The sequence below is a fragment of the Saccopteryx bilineata genome, chromosome 1, assembly GCF_036850765.1.
Source record: "Saccopteryx bilineata isolate mSacBil1 chromosome 1, mSacBil1_pri_phased_curated, whole genome shotgun sequence".
In the NCBI taxonomy this organism is placed as follows: domain Eukaryota; kingdom Metazoa; phylum Chordata; class Mammalia; order Chiroptera; family Emballonuridae; genus Saccopteryx; species Saccopteryx bilineata.
The window spans coordinates 84,625,445-84,641,033 of NC_089490.1; the positions used below are offsets into that span (position 1 = coordinate 84,625,445).

At 45.4% G+C, this 15,589-nt stretch overlaps 1 protein-coding gene across 1 annotated transcript in view; it reads left to right on the plus strand.

Moving 5' to 3' along the window:
* The first annotated feature begins 14,275 nt into the window (after positions 1–14,275).
* The window catches only part of ARFGAP3 (ADP ribosylation factor GTPase activating protein 3), a 61,201-nt gene continuing 59,887 nt past the window's right edge, over positions 14,276–15,589 (plus strand). The window contains exon 1 of the mRNA XM_066256122.1: positions 14,276–14,431. Within this exon, the coding sequence (XP_066112219.1) occupies positions 14,363–14,431 (69 nt within the window). The 5' untranslated portion in view covers positions 14,276–14,362. The remainder of the gene's footprint in view (positions 14,432–15,589) is intronic.

Sequence of the window (15,589 nt, forward strand, 5' to 3'; positions counted from 1 at the left end):
CAGGGAGCCAGGGACACTGGCCGACGTGCCACCCCATCTCGGGCTATTCCTATGATTCCCATGCAAGGTAGCAGCTAGGGAGAGGTGTCCCACCAGGGTTAGATGGACATCTTGTGTCACTGATGAGCTGCATGGATTCAGGTAAGTCCCTTCATCACCCTGACCCTCGGTGTCTTCACTTGGAAAATGAATCCTGTCCTTGTTCATGGTCACAATGAGGTCAAGGGTATAAAAGTGCTTCATAAGGCACAAGCATGGGGTACCTTGCTATGAAGGTAGTCTTGGGCTCCAGATGCCATCCCAACTCTAGCCAACCATAACCGAAGTATGCAAACCCTGGTGGAGATTCCAAATCTGGGCAAGAATGCTTCCTCCAGGCCATATATTCAGCCATACATGAAACTGAAAGAAAGCTGAGTTTTCCACATCAAAATCTGACAAAACTTTTTTTTTCCTCCTCTGAAACTTAAAAACAGTCTTACAAAGGCATAAAAAAGAAATCAATTAAGAGCATGGACTGTGAGGTCATATTTCCTGCACTCCAACTTGGCTCCAACTGTGTCACCTTAATTAGCTGTGTGACCTTGAGCATACTGAATTTCTCCTGGCTTTGGTTTGCTCATCTATAAAATGGGAACAATAGTAGTCAACATTTGCATTTCACTTGGTGCCAGACCCTGTTCTAAACTCTAAGCCCGTGGTTCTCAAACTTTTTGAAGTCGGGGCACATTTAAAATCATACAAATAATTGTAAGTGCACTATATACAAATGAGAAATATGTATAATAATTAAGTCAAATATTAAAGAAATATATATAAAGTCCAAGCATACTTTTATGGCAATTAAACGAAATAAATATGACAAATTTATTCTGACATTAAAAAACATTTTTATGTTACATTTTTTGAGTTATGCTTTTTAGAATTCATAAAAAAGAAGGGTTAAAAATAAAATAACACCTGACCAAGCGGTGGTGCAGTGGATAGAGCGTCAGACTGGGATGCAGAGGACCCAGGTTCGAGACCCCAAGGTCTCCAGCTTGAGCGCGGGCTCATCTGGTTTGAGCAAAAGCCCACCAGCTTGAACCCAAGGTCACTGGCTCCAGCAAGGGATTACTCGGTATGCTGAAAGCCCGGGGTCAGGGCACATATGAGAGAGCAATCAATGAACAACTAAGGTGTTGCAACGCGCAATGAAAAACTAATAATTGATGCTTCTCATCTTTCTCTGTTCCTGTCTGTCCCTGTCTGTCCCTCTCTCTGACTGTCTCTGTAAAATATAAATAAATAAAAAAAATAATGACAAAAAAGTTATCTTTTTATATATATAGATACATTCTTAGTAAGATTTAGTAAATTCGGCAGGTCCTGGCGTGAATGTGTTAAGTTTTTTCATTCTTGTGTTTATGAGAAACAGCCTGATGTGTCCTAGTGATTTCTTCAATGTTTGGGCATACATTTGAAAAGCAAACTCTCATTTCCTCATCAATACATTGAAGAATTCCTCTCTTTTTACTCTTAATTGTGTTGAGTGCAGAAAACCCTCACCATACATATCATCTTAACTTTATACCAAACAAAGTATAGAAGAAACTTGCCTCCAGTCTTTCTGGGGAACATGGGGGGTAGTGTAAACAATCCAGCACCACAGCTTAACAGCCTTTTGCAACCTAAGCAGGCAAGTGAGGTGGGGGATTGGGCAGACTCCACACCTCTGTCCCCCAAAAATCTAAATTCCAAAAATCAGCTAGCTTGGTTGGTCTGAGTATTGGTCCCCAACAGGAACATATTTCTCTGGAATACCATACGGCACACCTGGAAATCTAGGGCACACCAGTGCACCCTGGTGCACACTTTGAGAACCACTGCTCTAGCCTTTATTAACTCATTGAATCGTCACAGAAGCCCATTAACTAGGTAAATACTATTACTCCTATTTTTATAGATGAGGAATTTGAGGCACAGAAAGGTTAGGTAACTTGCCTGAGGCACAACAGCTACAGCTCAGCTGACCTAGATTCAGAGGTGGGTAGTGCAGTGCACGGCTTGCCCACTAGGCTGTGCTGTTGGACTATGAGGGCACCAGCCTCGGAGGGCAAGAAGGCGCCTGCCCCAGTAGTGCTCATTAAATACACCTTTAATGACTGGAGTTCCCCCATATGGAGCTGCCTGACCTGAAAGACCTTCCTCTGTGGTCTGGAGCACCTCATCACAGCACGCTCCCCACGGCCACTCCTCCACCCCCCATCACTGCTGGTATGTCTGTCTCCCCCACTGACCAGCAATCTCTTCTCTCTGGCCCAGTGCTTGTAGAGCTAAACTGAAAAGAAAAAATGAAATCAATTTTGGACCAATCAATGAAACTCAGATTACATACGCTCCTTGAAGTATGATGGGGTTATATACATCTTACGTCCTGATGAACCCATTGCAAGTTGAAAATATCCTGAGTCAAAAATGCATTTATTGTAAATTATATGAGCATCTAACCATTATGCTGTACACCTAAAACTAATGTAAAATAATATTGAATGTCAAAAAATCAGTCACAAGCGGTAGAGCGTCAGTCTGGCGTGCGGGGACCGGGGTTTGATTCCCAGCCAGGGCACATAGGAGAAGCGCCCATTTGCTTCTCCACTCCCCCCTCCTTCCTCTCTGTCTCTCTCTTCCCCTCCCGCAGCGAGGCTCCATTGGAGCAAAGATGGCCCGGGAGCTGGGTATGGCTCCTTGGCCTCTGCCCCAGGCGCTAGAGTGGCTCTGGTCGTGGCAGAGCGATGCCCCTGGTGGGCGTGCCGAGTGGATCCCAGTCAGGAACATGTGGAAATCTGTCTGACTGTCTCTCCCCGTTTCCAGCTTCAGAAAAATACAAAAAAAAAAAAAAAAAATTCAGTCACATAAAAAGTTTTTTAAAAAACACATGTAATACACTTAAGCTACTACTGAACATTACAGCTTAACCTAGCAGTTCCACTGAATGCCCATTGCTTTCACACCATTGTCAAGTGAGAAAGTTGAAAAATCGTAAATCAAATCATCCTAGTTGGGGGACCGTTAATATACTGTTTTACACTTCTTCAAATCTTTTGTAGAAAGGGCTAGGAAATGAACGGATGAAGGAAGGGACTGATGAACAAAGGAACTACGTAGATGACCTCCCTATTTTTTTTTTCTTTTCTTTTTTTTTTTTTCTGAAGCTGGAAACGGGGAGGCAGTCAGACAGACTCTCGCATGCTCCCAACCGGGATCCATCCGGCACGCCCACCAGGGGGCGATGCTCTACCCATCCGGGGGAGTCTCTCTGTCGCGACCAGAGCCACTCTAGCGCCTGGGGCAGAGGCCAAGGAGCCATCCCCAGCGTCTGGGCCATCTTTTGCTCCAATGGAGCCTCGGCTGCGAGAGGGGAAGAGAGAGACAGAGAGGAAAGAGAGGGAGGGGGGGGAGAGAAGCAGATGGGCGCCTTTCCTGTGTACCCTGGCCGGGAATCGAACCTGGGACTTCCGCACGCCAGGCCAACGCTCTACCACTGAGCCAACCGGCCAGGGCGACCTCCCTATTTTTTGAGGAAAGGATAACTAACACCAGTTGTCAATGGGCTAAAACTCTGAGGAGTAAAGGATGCCGACTGGCAGGTGATGACGCAGCCAAGATCCCAGGAACCTGAGTCCAGCTGAAAGGCATGAAGACAAAGCCCCTGAGCCCAGTGGCATTTGCTCACCAAGGTGAAAATGACTGTAAGCAAACTGTGTGCTTGCTGCAGCTCATGGGCCACTTTGGAGGCAAGATAGTCAGTCTGCTCCTGCCCCTTTATAATAGTTTCAGAGAACGATGGTAATGATTTTCCTTAACTAACTGTAAAAGGTACAAAAAGTCAGATGAATGCTTTTGCTAAGCAAAAGTATTCAGAAAACATTAAACATCACCTGTGATCCTGACATCCACAGGTAGCACCGCTGATGTTCCGGTGTAGTAGTTTTTCTTGTCTTGTTTCTACTCATGCACATATGCACATGCTGTGTCCTTGTCATCAATGGGTGTGTGTTTTACAAAATTAGGATCATATTGTAACTGCAGTTTGGTACCCTGCTTCTCCTCTTACCATTTAATCATGAGCATTTTCTCATGCCCTTAAATATGCTTCAACTAAGACTGTAATATTTAATGGCTGCATGATATTTTATGCATCCCAAGTCCCAAATTGCTGAGCATTTGCTTTGTTTCCCATTTCCTTTTTTGTTTTTGTTGTTGTGAGAGAGAGACAGGAAGGGAGAGAGATGAGAAGTATCAACTCGTAGTTACATTACTTTAGTTGTTTATTAATTGCTTTCTCATATGTGCCTTGCCCACAGTTCTCCAGCTGAGCCAGTGACCCCTTGCTCAAGCCAGCAACCTTGGGCTTCAAGCCAGTGACCATGGGGTCATGTCTATGGTCCCACGCTCAAGCCAGCAACCCCGTACTCAAGCTGGTGAGCCTGCGCTCAAGCTAGATGAGCCCACACTCAAGCCGGAGACCTTAGGGTTTCAAACCTGGGACCTCAGCATCCCAAGTAGATGCTATATCCACTGCACCACCCACCACCAGTCAGGCTGTTTCCTATTTCATTTTCTTTTTTTTTTTCTTTTCTTGACAGAGACAGAGGGACAGATAGGGACAGACAGACAGGAAGGGAGATGAGAAGCATCAATTCTTCGTTGTGGCTCCTTAGTTGTTCATTGATTGCTTTCTCATATGTGCCTTGATCAGGGGTCTATAGCAGAGAGAGTGATCCCTTGATCAAGCCAGCGACCTCAGGGTTTTGAACCTGGGTCCCAGTCTGACGCTCTATCCACTGCGCCACTGCCTGGTCAGGCTTTTTTTTTTTTTTTTTTTTCATTTCTAAAGGTGTAATGTATCAATACATACAGTCAAGTATGCAGGTATTCATTTAGTATGCAGTTTTGCAGGTTTTTACAAATGCAGACAGTTATACTACCATTATTATTATTTTTTAATTTATTCATTTCAGAGAGGGGGAGAGAGAGAAGGAGGGAGGAGCAGGAAGCATCAACTCCCATATGTGCCTTGACAGGGCAAGCCCTGGGTTTTGAACCAGTGACCTCAGCATTCCAGGTCAACACTTTATCCACTGCGCCACCACAGGTCAGGCTATACTATCATTATTATCACAATCAAGATACAGAATTGTCCCAGCATCCCCCAAATTTCTACTTGCTCCTCGGTTGTCAACCCCCCCTTAAATCCCCAGACCCTGGAAACCACTCATCTGTTTTCTATTTCCATAGTGTTGCCTTTTCCAGGATGTAATATGAATGGATACATACAGTATGTCACCTTTTGAAATTACCTTTTTTCACTGCACAGAATTCTTTTGAGATTCATCCATGTGGCTTCGTGCATCAATAGTTTGTTCCTTCTTAGTGAGGGTAGTTTCCACTAACTGACTGTACCAAGGCTTGTTGATCCAGTTGAAGGATATTGGGTTATTCCCAGTTTTTTTGTTTGTTTTTTTGTTTGTTTTCAGAGACAGAGAGAGAGTCAGAGAGAGGGATAGATAAGGACAGACAGACAGAAAGGGAGAGAGATGAGAAGAATCATTGGTTTTTCGTTGAGTGGGTCATTGATTGCTTTCTCATATGTGCCTTGACCGCGGGCCTTCAGCAGACCGAGTAACCCCTTGCTTGAGCCAGTGACCTTGGGTTTAAGCTGGTGAGCTTTGCTCAAACCAGATGAGCCCGCGCTCAAGCTGGCGACATCGAGGTCTTGAACCTGGGTCCTTTGCATGCCGGTCCGATGCTCTATCCACTGCGCCACCGCCTGGTCAGGCAGTTATTCCCAGTTTTTGATGATTACAAATAAACATAATATTCAAGTCTATAGGTTGTTGTGTAAACATAAGGTTTCATTTCACTTTCCAATTATTTTTGCTATATTGTAACATTGCAGTATTACACAGTATGAAGGTATTCCAAATAATTTATACCATTAAGGAAGATAATAGCATCAGTTTAAATTTCTATTAAAGAAATCAAATAATTATTTAAATACTTTACCTTTAAAATGGGGCATTTGTGCCCTGGCTGGTTGGCTCAGTGGTAGAGTGTCGGCCTGGTGTGCAGGAGTCCCAGGTTTGATTCCTGACCAGGGCACACAGGAGAAGCGCCCATCTGCTTCTCCACCCCTCCCCCTCTCTTTTTTTTTTTTTTTTTTTTTTTTTTTTTTTTTTTTTTTTTTTTTTCATTTTTCTGAAGCTGGAAACAGGGAGAGACAGTCAGACAGACTCCCGCATGCGCCCGACCGGGATCCACCCGGCACGCCCACCAGGGGCGGTGCTCTGCCCCCCAGGGGGCGATGCTCTGCCCATCCTGGGCGTCGCCATATTGTGACCAGAGCCACTCTAGCGCCTGAGGCAGAGGCCACAGAGCCATGCCCAGCGCCCGGGCCATCTCTGCTCCAATGGAGCCTTGGCTGCGGGAGGGGAAGAGAGAGACAGAGAGGAAAGCGCGGCGGAGGGGTGGAGAAGCAAATGGGCGCTTCTCCTGTGTGCCCTGGCTGGGAATCGAACCCGGGTCCTCCGCACGCTAGGCCGACGCTCTACCGCTGAGCCAACCGGCCAGGGCCCTCCCCCTCTCTTTCCTCTCTGTCTCTCTCTTCCCCTCCCACAGCCGAGGCTCCATTGGAGCAAAGTTGGCCTGGGCGCTGAGGATGGCTCCATGGCTTCTGCCTCAGGTGCTAGAATGGCTCTGGTTGCGACAGAGTGATGCCCCAGATGGGCAGAGCATCGCCCCCTGGTGGGCGTGCCCAGTGGATTCTGGTCAGGCGCATGCGGGAGTCTGTCTGACTGCCTCCCCGTTTCCAACTTCAGAAAAATACAATACAAAACAATAAAATAAAATAAATAAAATGGGTCATTTGTGAATTTCCAAATGTACACTGCTTGCACATACAGGATTGACTATTTCATGGTTCATTTGGGGTTCATTTTCTTATTTTTAAGCGAGAAGGAGAAACAGGGACAGACAGGAAGGGAGAGAGATGAGAAGCATCAATTCTTCATTGCAGTACCTTAGTTGCTCATTGATTGCTTTCTCATATGTGCCTTGACCAGGGGCTACAGCAGACTGAGTAACCCCTTCTTCAAGCAGGAGACCTTGGGCTCAAGCCAGCAACCATGAGGTCATGTCTTTGATCCCACACTCAAGCTGGATGAGCTAGTGCTCAAGCCGGTAACCTTGAGGTTTTAAATCTGGGTCCTCTGCATCCACTCTAGTGGATAGAGGCCAACACTCTATCCACTGTGCTACCATCTCGTCAGGCAATTCGTTTTCAAATGTATCTGACTTGTGCAGAAGTGGCGTGGCTAAGAGATAACGTTCACTTGTTTTCTTTTCAGCACTGACTAAAGTTCACCGACATTCTCCAGAGGTAAGGAACAAAATCTGTGCTGGTCTCACTTTGTCATTCATCATGTGACTGTCTAGGTATGTCTACTTTTTCCTCAGAGTGGCCTTTGACATTCAGCAAGCTCCTATTCAACTATAAATGAACTAAATAAACGACAGCAGGTCCTTGGAATACATCATTTTATTCAATGTCCTTTGGTTATCACGTTGGAGGAACGTAACTCTTGTTTGTATCAATCAGTGTATGGCAAAACTGGTTTCATTATTCCTTGTTTTGCTCAAAGTTGCAGAACCTTCCCACAACATTAAGTGAGGACATACTGAAATGCCATTTCTTCTGGCCACAGCCACCCCAGGATGTCTTCATAAAAAATAGTAAGGACAGGCCCTGGTTGGTTAGCTCAGTCAATTGGAGCGTTGTCCCAAAATGCCAAGGTTCTGGGTTTGATGTCTGGTCAGGGCACATGTGGGAAGCAATGGATGAATGCATGGCTGGGTGGACAGCAAATGAATGTTCCTCTCTTTTTCTCTTCCTCCCATCCTCTCTTTGTCTCTCTAAAATCAATCAATTGCCTGACCTGTGGTGGCGCAGTGGATAAAGCGTTGACCTGGAAATGCTGAGGTCGCCGGTTCAAAACCCTGGGCTTGCCTGGTCAAGGCACATATGGGAGTTGATGCTTCCAGTTCCTCCCCCTCTTCTCTCTCTCTGTCTCTCCTCTCTCCCTCCCTCTCTCTCTCTCCCTCTCCTCTGTAAAATGAATAAATAAATAAAAATTAAAAAAAAATTTAATCAATCAATAATAATAATGATAAAAACTAGCAAGGACAGTAAACAAACAGAAGGCAATGTGGACCTACCTGTTGGCTGGGCCCTGTGTTCTATTATTCTCTAATCTCAATTCTCACCCTTGTCCTCAGTTTTGTTTCTTTAGTTCTTTCTTTTCTTCCTCGTTCTCTGTAATTCTTACTTTTTTTTTTTTTTTTGATACCTTTGGAAGATGCTCATTCTCCTATTTATGCTGGCTGGAAATGAGGAGTTAGGCTACCTTTCAAGATAAATCCTCATATATTTCTTACCTTGGGGTGGAAAATCCTTAGAGATAAATATCTTTAATAAAGTTCGATTCCTATTAAAATACAAATACTTGCAATAGGATGATATATATCAGTCAACAGGAGGACAGGTCCTCCTCTAAAAATCTCTCTCTCGCATATTACTCAGAATCTCAGTTACAGTTCTTACCGTAATGTACAATATTTAGCTGAATGCTGATTCTCCCAAAAGGATTTTCCAAAATGTCATATAGGTGGAATAATACAGTATGTAGACTTTTGTGACTGGCTTCTTTCTCTTGGCATAATCCTTCCAACGTTCATTCATGTTATTGCCTCTGTCAGGTTCCTTTTTGTTACTGAGAAGTATTCCACTGTGGAAACATAACAAAATGTGTTTATACATCCAATTATCAGTTTAGTTTACAGGTGTGCTCTTCATGGTCTTAGATAACAAAGTTTCACCTAATCAAGGTCACACAGACTTTCTCCTACGTTTTATTCTAGATGCTGCATAGTTTCCACACCTGGGTATGTGATCCTTTCAAGTTAATTTTTTAGAGGGCTATAAGGTATGAGTTCAGACTTATTTATACTTATTTATTTGCTTATGAATATTCAATTGTTCCAGCACCATGCTTGACTCTCCTCTCTCTATTGAATTACTTTGGCACCTCTATCATAAATCAATTGTCCATTTATATGTGGATCTATTTTTAGACTCCTCATTCTAGTCCACTGATCTATATAGGTCCATTCTTTCACAATCCTACACTGTCTTAATTACTGTAGTTTTGTAGTAAACCTTGAAGCCAGGTAGTGAGCCCTCCTACCATGTCCTTCTTTTTCAAAATTGTTCTGGTTATTCTAGGTAGGTCCTGTGCTTTTTCATTATAAATTTTAGAATTAGCCTCTCAATTTCTACAAAAATGTATGCTGACAATTTGATTTGGATTGTGTTGAATTTATAGAGCAATTTTGGAGACTCAACAACAGTGAGTCTTCCAATCCATGAGCATAGTATTTTTCTCCATTTATTTGGATTTTTGATTTCTCCTATCTAGAACAACAGAACACAGGTCCCAGGTCCACATTGCCTTCTATGTACTGTTCATGCTAGTTTATTATTATTATTATTATTATTATTATTATTATTTATGAATCGATTTTAGAGAGACAGAGAGAGAATGGAAGGGAGAGAAAAAGAGAAGAGCATTCATTTGCTGTCCACCCAGCCATGCATTCATCCATTGCTTCCCACATGTGCCCTGACCAGAGATTGAACCCTCAACCTTGGTATTTTGCGACAACGCTCCAACCGACTAAGCTAACCAACCAGGGCCTGTCCTTACTATTTTTTATGAAGACATCCTGGGGTGGCTGTGGCCAGAAGAAATGGCATTTCAGTATGTCCTCACTTAATGTTGTGGGAAGGTTCTGCAACTTTGAGCAAAACAAGGAATAATGAAACCAGTTTTGCCATACACTGATTGATACAAACAAGAGTTACATTCCTCCAACGTGGTAACCAAAGGACATTGAATAAAATGATGTATTCCGAGGACCTGCTGTCGTTTATTTAGTTCATTTATAGTTGAACAGGAGCTTGCTGAATGCCAAAGGCCACTCTGAGGAAAAAGTAGACATACCTAGACAGTCACATGATGAATGACAAAGTGAGACCAGCACAGATTTTGTTCCTTACCTCTGGAGAATGTCGGTGGACTTTAGTCAGTGCTGAAGAGAAAACAAGTGAACGTTATCTCTTAGCCACGCCTCACAACAAAGAGTTATTTCTCCCAAAATGCCAATAGTGCTGAGGTCAAGAAACTTGAACATAGAGAAATAAAGACAGAAATTAACAGTACTGTATTTAGTCTTGAAAATTGGCAAACTTTTGCCAGGTCATTAGTGTGGGAATTGAGTCAATTTAGGTAGGAGTTAAGCCTGGTTTTGTTGTTACTCTATCTTCAGTGCACCCTAGAGTTCAAACTTCTTGAGCCCTGGGCTGACGTAGCCTGTGCTTCCAGTGTGGGCTAGGCTACCAGAGTTGTTTCCTGCCACGCTTGTTCCTCCCTCTGTGGTAGACTGCTGCTGTTTATTACTTAGTGCTAGGCTCATGGACATGTGGGTGGAAGTTCTCTGTTGACCTGGTCCAGCATCGGTCTTAAGATTTGTGGGTCTGGGGCTGAGGATTGGAGCTTTCTCAATATTCCTGCCCTCCTCCTGGTGACAGTAAGCCTCTGCATGGTGTCCATGACTGATCTTGATTGAAACTTTTCTCTCCCTTTTATAGTGGTAGCAAACCTGTTTGGTAAGCAATACAGGATTCTGAGCCCAAAGAGTATCCTGACTTTCCCCCAGCAATGGAGGAATTTCACTTCCCTCTACAGCAATGAAATACTGCCTACCCTTTTATAAGTTAGAGGACTTTCTATCTCTTTTGGATTTGGTATTACTGGATTTTGCTTCTTTCTCCCTTGGCAGAAATGAATTTTGCCTGTACCCTGAGGAGAGTTTGCTGCTTTTGCTTTCTAAGGGAGAAGTGAAGTAAGTGGAGTTTGTACCTGTTCCTTAACAGTTGCATGCCTGCCCCACAAAGGGTTTCTCTCTAGTCTCTGTCTCTGTCTCCATCTTTCTTGTGAAGAAAGAATTCTGGTGGAGGTTTATGGAAAAATGCTTGTGAGTGAATGTAAACTCCCTTTTTATCTCAGGCCTCCAACTACTCCAAACCAAAATGCTAGCTCACATTTGGCCTTTGTGAATTCATTTAAATAATAATAATAAAAGAATTCATTAAAGCCTGACCAGGCTGTGGTGCAGTAAGTAGAGCATCGACCTGGGACACTGAGGACTCAGGTTCGAAAAACCAAGGTCACCAGTTTGAGCGTGGGCTCACCAACTTGAGTATGGGGTCTCCGGCTTTAGCATGGGATCAGAGACATGACCCCAAGGTCACTGGCTTGAGCAAGGGATCACTGGCTCAGCTGGAGCCCCCAGTCAAGGCATATACAAGAAAGCAATTAATGAACAACTAAAGTGATGCAACTATGAGTTAATGCTTCTCATCTTCCTCCCTTCATGGCTGTCTGTCCCTGTCTGTCTTTCTCTCCTTCGCTTAAAAAGAAAAAAGAAGAATTTATTAAAATTTTAAGTGATCCTCTTGCCCACTTGTATGGCTTTTCTCCTATGCTCTGCCAAAGGGAGTTATGTTCTCTTTTTGGAGAAGCTTTGGAATTGAGTTTACTTGGTTGCTTGGCAACCTCAGGTCTCTGATGGGCTCAAGAGAAGTTATGATTTTGTAGATTACCATCCTTTTCTCATTATGGTGTTGGGAGTGATTTTTTTGTACTTATACATTCTACCTCCACACCAAAAATCTTTATTGGATGCATACTACGTGCCTGGCATTGTTCTAGGTGTTGGGGATAGAGAGGTAGACCAAACAGATCTGATCTCATGAAACTTATATTCAGTTGAAGGGAGGCAGATATATTTACATATTATAGTGTCAGGTGGTAATAAGATCTAGGAAGAACAGTTAAACAGATGAGAGAAAAGACAGTAATGATATTTCCCCCTTCCCTTATGCTGCCTATTAGTGTAGACACTGTCTACACTTCATTATACTATTTTTTCTTCCCTCAGGAATCTCTATGTTGGATACATAACTTGGTAAGATTTCAGCTTCTGATACATAACTTGGTAAGATTTCAGCTTCAAACAGTGAATGGGACTATTATCCCCATTAGAAAGGATATGACTGATCCTTATGAACATACCAGGTGTTGCTTAAGGCCAAACTAGTATCGACACAAAATATAGAGGATATACTGTACTTTAACTCAGTATAAGGAAGAACTTTCAAAGAGTCACAGATGTCTGCAAAAATAAAGTACTGTTCTGGAAGGTAATAACTTTCCCCTCCTTGGAAAAAGTCCAACCTATTCCTAGCAAGTGTCCAACTTCCCATGAGGGTTCCTCACCAGACAGGTGAGAACAATCATAGCCCCTATAAGTGGAAGGCCATTGCCAAAGGCTTTTCCTGGGAAGCTGCTCTCCCATGCTGCTCAGCACTGGTTCTTCATCTCTCATCTCATTGTACAGATGAGCAAACCAAGCTTCAGAGAAATTACTTGACCAAGATCACAGAGCTAGGAAGTAGGCGGCTGACTTGGACTTGGAGCCAAGATACTGCATTTGACTCCCAAAACACCCAACCTCAGGTGACATTTTTGGGTGGCTCCACGCCCATTATTGACAAAGAGGCAAATTTCTCCAAGTTCAAACCCTTCTTCTAGCTGGTAAAGTTAGCCCAAGAGTAGGATGCAGTCTGTGGTGCTGGAAATGTCAAGCTGTCAAGCTTCTTGTCTGTACCCCTCAGTTCTTTGTGTGTGTGTGTGACAGAGACAGAGAGACAGAGAGACAGAGAGAGGGACAGACAGGGAGAGAGATGAGAAGCATCAACTCTTCATTGCTGCACCTTTGTTGTTCATCGATTGCTTTTTTTCTTAATTTTTTTTAAAGTATTTTATTTGCTGCTGCCAGCGTATATAAAATAATTACCCTTGTGAAACAGAAATTCATGAAAATTCAGAGAGGTAGATGTTAAAGACTGACAGAAGCAGAGGTTTTGTGTAGTATGGTATGTGTTACAGGAATAAGCTTTTTGTAAAGGCTTCAAATTTTGGTCTCTTTAAATATTGTGGCCATGAAAAGTGGTTTAGAATACCTTTAAAGATTCATTTCACTACAAAAAAATAACTAACAGACTTTTGGGGGTCTGAAGGGGATTTGTACTTGACACTTGAAAATACTCCAGTGTCAGCAGGGGGTCATCTTGTGCATTCTGCAGACAGAATTGTTTCATATCTGCAGCTGCCTGAGAAACTTTCATGCAGTTGAGCCCCGCCTCCAAGCCGGAGCTTAACTCCTTTCTTCATAGTGGTGACACTGGGGAAACCAGACATGGTGCACGTGAGAGTGGGTCGGTTGGTGGAAGAGGTCGCGAGGCCAGACTGCCTCAATTGCTTACTCATATGTGCCCTGATGCGGGGGGTGGGGGGGTGGGGGCTACAGCAGACCGAGTGACCCCTTGCTCGAGCCAGCGACCTTGAGCTCAAGCTGGTTAGCCTTGCTCAAACCAGATGAGCCCGCGCTCAAGCTGGGGACCTCGGGGTTTCGAACCTCGGTCCTCTGCATCCCAGTCTGACGCTGTATCCATTGCGCACCGCCTGGTCAGGCTATACTCCTTAGTTCTGACTGGGCACCTTTGTGCCTCTTTCTCTAACCTTACTTAGACCCAAACTGATACTTTAAGAAAATAAAATTTTGGCCTAGAAAGTTTCCACCCAAGGCAAAAAACGTTAAGGGACTAATGAAAACCCCGTGTCTGTACTCCAGTCCTCTCCGTCGGGCGTCAGAAACGGCGGGTAGGCCCTTTCTGCTAGAGTTTCCTCCTCTGCCGCACTCAGCGAGGAGGTTAGAAGATCTTGGCCAAGGAAGAAGGCCATTCATTGAAATGGCAATCCATCAGCCGAAATGGTGGGGGTTCCGAAGGCGGTGCGCATAGGAGCAAACACAATCCCAGCCAAGATTCACCTCTCACCGCCTCGGTGAGTGGCGGCCAAGACCTGGAAAAGAAGCGAGAGCCTCCTGCGCACGCGCATGTTGCGTCAGGGGGCGGGGCTAGAGTAGGCGGGGCCAGCGGTACCGCTAAGCGAGGCCCTAGGACAACGGCATGAGGGCCCGGTTGAGGGCGGGGCCGTAGGCGGGGTCTGGAGAAGCGGAACCTGGCCATCACGCGCAGCCCCGCCCCTTGGGCTGTAGTGTAGCTTCGAGAGGCGGCAACCGCTCCTGCTCGGCCCTGCTCGGTTGGCTGGGCTAGCTGCGCCTCGGTTCTCTGGTGGCCATGGGGGACCCCAGCAAGCAGGATATCCTGACCATCTTCAAGCGCCTCCGCTCGGTACCCACCAACAAGGTAACGTCCGCCGGGAGTGTTCAGGCTTGCTTGGCATCCCTGCTGGACCCTGCGCGCGAGCGGCTATGCCGCGCCAGTGTCCGCGGCCGCGGGAGGAGGAGCCGGCCCGGCCTGTGACACGTCGCACTTGCGGCCGCGGCGGCTGGGCCTGTCCCCGGTGCGAACCGTGCCCCGCCACCCAGCCTCAGCAAGGGAGGAGCGGGGGTGGGGGCGCACACCCAAGGTCCCAGGCGGGGCGGACTGCCGGGGGTCCTAGGGGCGGGAGACATAAGCATCTGGGGGTCCTGGGGTCGGGGGAAGACATTTGTGGGTTCCTGACAGCTTGCGGAGGAGCATACTTGGGTGTGGGGTGGCTTTGGAGGGTGGCCGAGTGAATAGTCTGTGTTCGTGAGAGGTAGGGGCGAGCTTGGAGGTCCCCAGAAAGGATTGAGGAGGATACCCCGGGGTTCCTGCGAGTGCGGGCGGACATCGCAGGCCACCTGTGACCCAGCTGGGAAGCATGCACTAGGCTCCAGCTGGTGGCACTAGGCGTTTGGGAAAGCTTGCCTCGCCCCCTTCCCACCCTCTAACGGACCCCTAAAGATCCTCAGGGTCGCCTGTTGGAGCCTGATTGGTTCCCTGTGTCCCTTGATGCCAGCTTCAGTGTTCCTGATAGGGCTGCCAAGTTGTCTGTTCAATGGCTTCCAGCTCTTTTCTCTTTCTAAGAAAGCCCAACATAGACCTTTTCCTTTCCTTCCCTTTGGGTCTCTATAGATTAGAGTATTTTTTTCCTCCCCCCCCCCACCCCCATCTCCAGAGGCTGCCTCCTCCACCCCTCTGGCCTCCATGACTTACAACTTTGGAAACTGGCTGGAGGTATGATGACACATTGGGCTAAAGTGACACCATCCTCTGAGGATCACAGGTTTGATCACAGGTTGAAGTGGAACCTGGAGAGTGCAAAGGGCTGTTCTATCAGCATGGACTCTCTCCTTTCCTCCTGTGACAGAAATTCTTTCTGGACATAGAAAAGTTCCTGAGCTTTTCAAAATTTAGAGTTCTTTAAGTCCTTTTTTTTTTTTTCAGAGACAGAGCGAGAGTCAGAGAGAGGGATAAATAGGGACAGACAGACAGAAACGCAGAGAGATGAGAAGCATCAATCAGTTTTTCATTGTGACA